We start from the raw sequence: 7,953 nt of genomic DNA, 5'->3' as shown, positions 1-7,953 counted from the left end.
CCAGCAGGGATGAGCATGGGGGTTGGGTGCAATGTAGACGAAGGCAGTGGCCTTGGTGTGCTGATCCCCAGCGATGAAACAAAATCATTAACACATCATTTATTCAATTATTGTAAACATGCTTGTTTTTTTTACTTGTTTTGTCTTACCATGTTTGTTAATTATGTTCCAATTGAGCTGTTGTTACAAAACAAATTCCCCCGATGGGAGATCAATATAGTCTATCTTTATAACTATATTGAATGCTTAAAACACCTCCAGCTTCAGTTTACTTTATTTGTAACTGGAGGTACATTTGACCATCTTTTCTCTCTCTTTACTTTTATTGTGTTCTAGCTACACATCCTGCAAACCAGAAAACATTTTTCGTTATCGAAAAAGGAGTGAATTGGAAGAATGCCCAGACTTACTGCAGAACACACTACACAGACCTGGCTATGATCGAGACTGCTGAGGAAAATTCAAAGGTGATGTCAATGAAGGGTTGGTATGATGTGTGGATCGGCTTGTATCGTAAAGCATGGAGGTGGTCCGACAACAAAGACAACTCCTTCAGAAACTGGCAAGAGACACAGCCAGATAACTATAATAACCAGTACTGTGTGATGAGTAATGAGCAATACCAATGGGAGGTCATGGACTGTAAAGAAGAGCTTCCCTTCTGGTGCCAGGAAGGTGAAAACATTTCAAGTTCATATCAATACTTTTCTGTTTTTGCATTATTTTACAAGTCAAAAACAATTATCTCATCGCTCGGTTGTCACGTTTCTGTGCAGTCCCCAAACAGAACATCTTGATGAACTTGAAGATTCAGACTGATGCAGACCTTTCAGATCCAGCTATAAACGCCCAGCTCCTGAAACAGGTAGAACTCCATCCATTTGTTTTCCAATCAAAGTCTGTGTATTGAACTATGACTTTCTAATGCCAGACAAAGAATGATACCAGTGGCATAAATGCTGAATTCCCCTAATACTACAATTACTTCCTGTTTTATGACAGTAGATGCAAAACACTACCCTGTATTTAACAATGGCTTTCTATTCAAATGTCTATAATCTCTCAGCTAGATGATTTGCTTGGTGAAACGACAGAACAGGCTCACCTGAAGCTGAAGTGGAAGATTCAACCCAGAAAACAAGAGAAGGAGAAGGAGAGAGTCCAGGATCAGTGCCCACTGAAGTGAAGGCGGGCTAGGCTAAGTTTACTGTTTGAAGGTTTCAAGCCTCTTTGGGTTCAGTGTAAGGGTAGAGTCAGTAGCTTCTTTTGTTGAAACTTGTAAAGAAAATCTGGGCCCCTCCTCTAACGCTCATGACCACAGTCACTGCAGGACGTAGTGTGTAGGTTTAGTTCTTGTACCAACACTGCAAGCCACAGCTAACCACTGACGATGGATGCTGTTTAGTGTTGGTGGTTACATGCGTTTAAAGGTCACATAATATTCAAAATGCTCTTTACCCCGTTTTCAAACACTAATGTTTTCCTAGTCTCTCTAAAACGCCCAATAATAAGAAAAGTCCATCCTCTCCGTCTTCTGCCTGCTCCACTTTTCAGGAAATGTGTGCTCAAAAGGGCCGTTTGGAGATTTTCCCTTCATGACATCACAAAGGGCAGTAAGCCCCTCCCACAGCTAGGTGTTTCTTTGCAACATTGTAATTCTCTAGTTATTATTCCCCTGTTAGGTAGGTTTCCCTTGGAAGATGAGTCATACATCACATTTTTTTCAGTTCGTATTCCTTGATGTTATTGCTTTTATTCACATCAATTATTTAATTCCTTCCTAAACTTGTCAATATATAGATGTCAATGAACCATCACTGATAAATAGTTGTTTTGAGAGTGATATCTTTAGCCTAAAGTCAGCGCAAGCTCGGGTATTTATTTATTTGTAAGGTTTTTTGGTCGTTTTTGTCATGGTTTGGTTTTGTTCTGTTTTTGATCCTGTTTTAGTTTTCATTATTTCTCGTGTTCTGTGTATCTATGTTCCTAGTGTGGTTTACTTTAGTCCTTAGTATGTTTCCCTGTATCCTTGTGTCCTCCTATGTTGCCTGTTAGTTTATTTCCTGTCTTGTGTTTTAAGTCTAGTCTTTAGTGTTTCCTGTTTTATTTTGTAGATCTGGTTTTGGTGGTGTCAGTGTTGGGTTTTACTTTGTACTTGTCTTCAGTGTTCTGGTCTTGTGTTCTTTGTTCCTTGTGTTTCCCGCCTTTGTGATTACCCTGATGTTCCTCACCTGTCTCGTTAGTATCACCTGTGTCTGATTACCCCTTGTCTATTTAGTCTCTGTGTTTGCCCCAGTGTCTTGTGGGTTCATTGTTTTGTCATTGTCAGTGTCAGTGTCTTGTCAGTCGTCGTGAGTATTGGTAGTCTGTCATTGATCGTTTGTTCCCTGCTTTTCGGATTTCGTGTGGAGTAAGTTTTTCTTTTGTATTTTTGCCTTTTGATTTTAAGGCTGCTTTTTGTTAAATAAACCTTTATTTTCTGCAATTGGGTCCTCCTCCCTGTATTCTGCCTGCTAACTCGTGACAGTTTTTGCTTTCATTGAATGGGACAGCCAAAGAGAGACAGGACATGTTGGAAAGACAGAGAACGGGATGATATGCAAAAAACAGGCTGAGACCAGATTCGAACCCTTGTCAACATGATGATATAGAGCAGAGGTTACCATACATTTCAGCTTTGGAACCCCACAATAACTGTGCTAAAGACCGTGGAACCCGACTGTCTCTATTTCAGCAGAGTAATGTAAGAAATGCTGTATAATAATATAATGTATAAACAGGACTGTGTGGACATTCAGAATTTCCTTAACAGACACTCAGATTATGTAGGTGTCAAATGTCATTCATAGGGAGCAGCAGACACCTGCATTGTTTCACTTATGGGAAGCATAAATTACTTTGCCACTGTTAACCATTAGTTAAAATTCAACTCATATTTGAATGAGTTTTTTTTCCACCATAATGGGTAAGCTATGAAATGTTAGATCATTCAACTTTTGTATTTGGTGATGGAAAACATCTCACAACCCCCCTCTCAGTGTCTCATAAGCCCCCAGGGGGTCCCAGTCCCCACTTTAAGAACAGTAGAGTGTGAAGAAAACTCAGACCTGGACCCCTGATACATTTAGCAATGTGGTGCAGTATATTTTTTAACTAGTATTCAAGATATTAAAATCAACATATAGAGCTATTGTAAATTTACATGTAAAAGTGGGCGTGGCCATTTCTCCACCAAGGAATGGATTTTTTGGAAAACAAATGTTTGCAATGGATCCAGAATCCCAAAGATCCCCTAGTTTGACCCCTCACAAACTACCAAAAGCAAAGGTTAACATTTTCAAATGTTCACCAATAAGTATATAGCACCAATAACGTACTATTCCAGGTACCCCGACTTTGAGACGCTCTCACGGATTTTCCTATGGGAGTTGGATTTAAATGTTTTTTTATGTGTTATAAGACACCTTTATGAACACGTTTGTGAAGAAATCTATTGGTAAGGAATTTATTCCCAGATTGGCCAAATATCTGATAAAATACCCTTACTACACCTGCAGTTTCAATAAGGACTCTCATCTTTCAGCCTATGCTCCCCTCATCTCCGTCCTCTTGTTGTTCCCTCTGTCACTTCCATTACTTGTGCTCACGGTCTGACGGAAGTTACACAGGTGCATGAGAACCATGACCTTCTCTTCCTATTCCAGAAAACTGACTCCCTATTGCTGTCCTCCTCCTCTGTAAAATAAAATAACAATGAAGAACAAGAGAGCCTTTCGGTTCTTCTTTTTCAAACAGGACACATTGCTCTCTGTTCTAACCACTGGCACAAAGGAAGCAGTTGTTGGAAATAAGACTGCAGAGAAAGGTGAGGAGAAAGACACATCACTTTTTATGTAGAGAAGAAAGTTATGTAATTCTTTCTGGATCAAAAATAATCATTGACTGTTTTTCTGGAACAGTAAGTAACTTGTAAAGAAATGAGCGTGAACAGGAGGATAATGACATGACAACCGTGCAGCAGTCCTTAGAAGAGCACAGTCTTTACATCTTCTGTGTTCAGTCCTTCTTTGATCTGATCCGGCCTGCTGAGGCGGTAATAACTGGACTTGTGTATGGCTCCTGGTGGGCAGAGATAAAGGCAACCAGACAACAACAAGGATCACTGTGTGACCTCCTGTTTCCCAAGTACACACCTCAGCCACGGTGCAGTAATTAGAATTACAGTTAGATGTGAATTAATATAAATATAAAAAATGAAGCGAAAAGAGTTTATGAGACACAGCAGAGAAGTATTGGATAATAATATTGATATGTGGCTTAATTCTTGCCTTGGATATGACAAGCAGGCAGTACTCGATGTGACAGGGGACATAAACGCACAAGCTTTGAAATGAATTCCCGAACGATCAGATCTTAAAATGTCCTCTATTCGTAAGACTTCTTCTTAAAAGTGTCTGCATGTAATTGGATCAGTCAAGAGACATTTTTAGCACCAGTTACAAACAGATCCAATGTTTGGCAGTTCAAAGAAACCAATCAATAAATCCTTCAATGTACGAGTAGGTTGATTGATTCTTTCAAGTATAAAATACTTCTTTGTCAGTTTCACAGTTCGGTACATTTCTCTAACTTTCACATTTCTCTACCAAAACTCTAGAGTGCACCTTTAAGATCCAAGGTTTATTTATTAGACAAAATCAAAGTCGTCTTTTCTTGTCAGAGGGTCTGCCAGCCACCAATTCTGGAGCATCTTTTTCTAACCCCATGGAAATGTTTAAAGCCAAGCCGACTGCTCAAAAGAACAAACACATAATGAATCATAATTTTTTTCATGTTGTTTGAGTATAAGTTTTTTTCTTATACTATTTGATAGGCAACAACGTTTTTTTGTTGCCTAAAAAACAATGTCTTTTTTTTTTTAACCTTGAATTTGGCACAATTGAATTACGAGCGGCAGTATAGAGTTTTTACACATATCAATATTAAACTGAGAAAGTTAAGTCCAATGTCTCTTAATTCTTGCGCCTGCTGCCGAATCCAGTTATTGAATAAACACTCAAGCAGTTTTACAAAGACTCACAACTTTCTCGATGTTCCCTTGCTCTTTGTCTCTCTTACTCTGATGCAATATAATCTCCATCTCGGTAGGTGAAGCAGGCTGCGAGCTGGATCAATAAATGAGACGGGTGAAGCAGTGAGCTGCTCGGAGTCAATTAGTGGAGGAATAGTTGTCTGTGGAGTCTTTTTAGGGCTGAGCACACACAGGCAGATACAGAGATAAAGAGAGCGCTAATTCAATTAATGACTTTGATGCTGTTCTTCTCATTATCAGACCTAGTTAAAAGTGCTGGTGCATGGAGACGCTACACAGCCAGGACAAGACGGACACGATTAGATAAAAAGCAGCGAGCAAGACAAAGCTTTTCTCCACTAAAGCATTCTGCTGGGTTTCTCTCTGTCTCAACCTTTGTCTCACTTGCGTGTCTCTTATCTCCTTCCTTCTGTCTCTATCATTTTCCTCTGAGACATGCTGCCTTCATCACTAGATCTGCTGCATAACAGTTGTTTTTGGGGGCTTTGTAAAGACGAGAGTAGAGTTTTTGTCACAAGTCACAGGGCAGGGGCTCATCATTGACTAACTCCACCTCAAAATCCTGTGGTACTTAATGTTTTTCAAAAAAGAATGAACAAAAAAAGACAATGATTACTTGAGTACTCTCAACCATCACGTCTGTTAACAGAACTGTACGGACCGAAATGGAAAGTTCAGGGTGTTTGCTTTTCACTTGGAGAAAGAGAGCTTATTGCTCTCCTTTCAAATTCCCTTTTTCATCCATATTTTGTATTCTTCTTTATTTTTCTTTTTTTAAGCACAAGATGCCCCTTTGACATCTCTTTCTCATCTCAAAAATGAGAAATGTAATTGAAGGGAACACCAGTCAGACGACTGACGTACAAAGCTTTGACCTGAGGCGTGGGAACAAACTCCTGCCTCGACCAAAATAAATAAAAAACTGTGAGAGGAGAGACTTCAAAAAGAGATGAGGTGCAAAATGTGAGACTGCCATAGCCTCGTGACATGTACTGATCCATGACAGATCAAGAGCAATCATTCAGGCAGGAGCTCTGAGGAAGGGATTGCTGTCGAATTTGGAGAAGTCCCTGCAGCTTGAGGGAGTAAAGGAACTTAAATTAGAAACCATTTCTTCATCTAAAAAGGCGTGTTACCTCTAAAAATTACAATATTACAATCATTAATTATGAAAAATAAGATTTGGATCCCAAGGTCCTGCTATTGTAAGGGCAATCTCTCTCCAGCTTCTCACTGAGGCTGGTGATTGAATCACCTCGGAGCACAGTCAGGTGTGATTGGTTCATTGACCTTGATTAAAACCAGGTGTGTGGAGCTTACATATACTGCTGGACTGCAGCGCTCTGTTGACTCATTATCTCACCTTCAGAGGTAGTGAGAGGTTCTCTCTATGGGTTCGCTCAATGTTGCTCTGTGTGTTCATGTTTGGCATATTTTCTTCCATTGTTAGTTTCTCAGTGAATAACTTGGGGGGGCTGGTTAGGTTTGGTGTTAATGTTTAAGGCTTCCCTGGTAGCCTTTCCTTTTTTTTTTTTTTTTAGGTGTCTTTCTTGCTTGGTTTATCATTAAAGATACCAGTGTTGTATGAACTCAACGCTCGTATACGTAATCTGGCCTTGTAAATAATGATTTTCGGTTTAGAGAACAATAATCACCTGCCCACTAAATTGGATGTCTTTTTAAGGCATCCTTTGCTTTTAAGTGTTGCTCGGTTCTCTTGGACAATATAGTTTCCAGTTGGCTGCTGCTTGGTAGTGGTGGTTTAGTTATTAATTTTCTGAGCATTATCAACTGACAGATGGTATATGCAGTGCTGGTATTAAAATAAAGGATCACTGTCTCGGTTTCTTTTCCCATTTCTTTAAATAGCCCTGCCATAATGAACAACAAACAAAGCTAATAGATCCTTCAAAATGTTTTTTTTTTTTTTTTTTTTATAAACAAAGGCCTACAACGTGTTTTGATCATAACATGAAACTAGAGCAGAAATGTAAAATTCTTTTTTATGAATAATAGCTGCAGTAGATCAGCCTGTAAGGACTTGTGTTTTGAACCGAAAGGTCACCAGTTCAAGTCCTGTTGTGGGCTGAATCTGGAAATTGGTGTGAGAAGTGAGAGTTCACTGTCTGAGCAGAACCGAAGTGCCCTTGAGTAAGACAACAAACCTCCCCACCAGCTAAGGAGTGCTCGCTGTGGGCAGCACACTCTCACTCTCTCCATTAGTGCATGTCCATGGACTCATGTTCGTGCATGTGTTTGGTCAGACCTCCAAATACACACAGGCACACACTTCACTGCTGAGGTCATGCAACAGCTTTGGCAGCTGCTGGGTGTGGAAGCCAACCTCCACATTAATCGCCCTCAATCGTACGAAGGCGTTGAACAGGCAAACCAAATCCTGGTGAGCACATACTTTAAAAAAAGCATGACGTCATCCAACCACAAAGATTTGGCCGTTAAACTCCCTCTTGTCTTGATGGCTGTCAGAGCAACACCTCACGAGTCAACAGATTCTGTCCTTGATGATAGGAAGGCAGATGACTCTGTCAGCCTGCATGAGTGTAAAAATAAATTTCCCCTAATTGGCATTAAAAAACTGTTTTGATCTTAATCATTATCATTTTTGGATAAATGCTTGAAATAATCATAATTTGGTAAAACATTTTAAGAGTCCCCAGCCTGGTGGTGACCACCTTCAATACTGAGCAACTGAAAGTTCACGTAATTATATGTAAACCTACCACAGCTTGGATGAACAAATATACCTATGTATATGTCTCACTTCGATGGTCACTGACTTCCCTTGGGAAATGAGATGCCTGTTTTATTTTCGGGCTTTTTAGCCTTTTATTATAGAGAGG

At 39.8% G+C, this 7,953-nt stretch overlaps 1 protein-coding gene across 1 annotated transcript; it reads left to right on the top strand.

The window, feature by feature from the left end:
• The first annotated feature begins 250 nt into the window (after positions 1–250).
• Positions 251–1,888, top strand: LOC306837266 (uncharacterized protein). Its single transcript, XM_079364865.1, has 3 exons — positions 251–675; positions 777–865; positions 1,067–1,888. Exons 1-3 carry the CDS (start codon positions 438–440, stop codon positions 1,184–1,186), a joined length of 447 nt encoding a protein of 148 aa, XP_079220991.1. The 5' UTR covers positions 251–437; the 3' UTR covers positions 1,187–1,888.
• The last annotated feature ends 6,065 nt before the right edge of the window (positions 1,889–7,953 follow it).

The sequence above is a fragment of the Symphodus melops genome (genome assembly GCF_947650265.1).
Source record: "Symphodus melops genome assembly, chromosome: 16".
NCBI classification, from domain to species: Eukaryota; Metazoa; Chordata; class Actinopteri; order Labriformes; family Labridae; genus Symphodus; species Symphodus melops.
Note: the sequence above shows the minus strand (reverse complement) of the source record. Positions and strands in the feature narration are given on the sequence as shown.

Excerpts from the sequence above, each read along its gene's own strand:
- LOC306837266 (XM_079364865.1), top strand. The coding sequence starts at position 438 with ATGATCGAGACTGCTGAGGAAAATTCAAAGGTGATGTCAATGAAGGGT. Across the intron at positions 676-776 it reads TCCCTTCTGGTGCCAGGAAG|TCCCCAAACAGAACATCTTG; the intron begins GTGAAAACATTT and ends GTTTCTGTGCAG. Across the intron at positions 866-1,066 it reads ACGCCCAGCTCCTGAAACAG|CTAGATGATTTGCTTGGTGA; the intron begins GTAGAACTCCAT and ends ATAATCTCTCAG.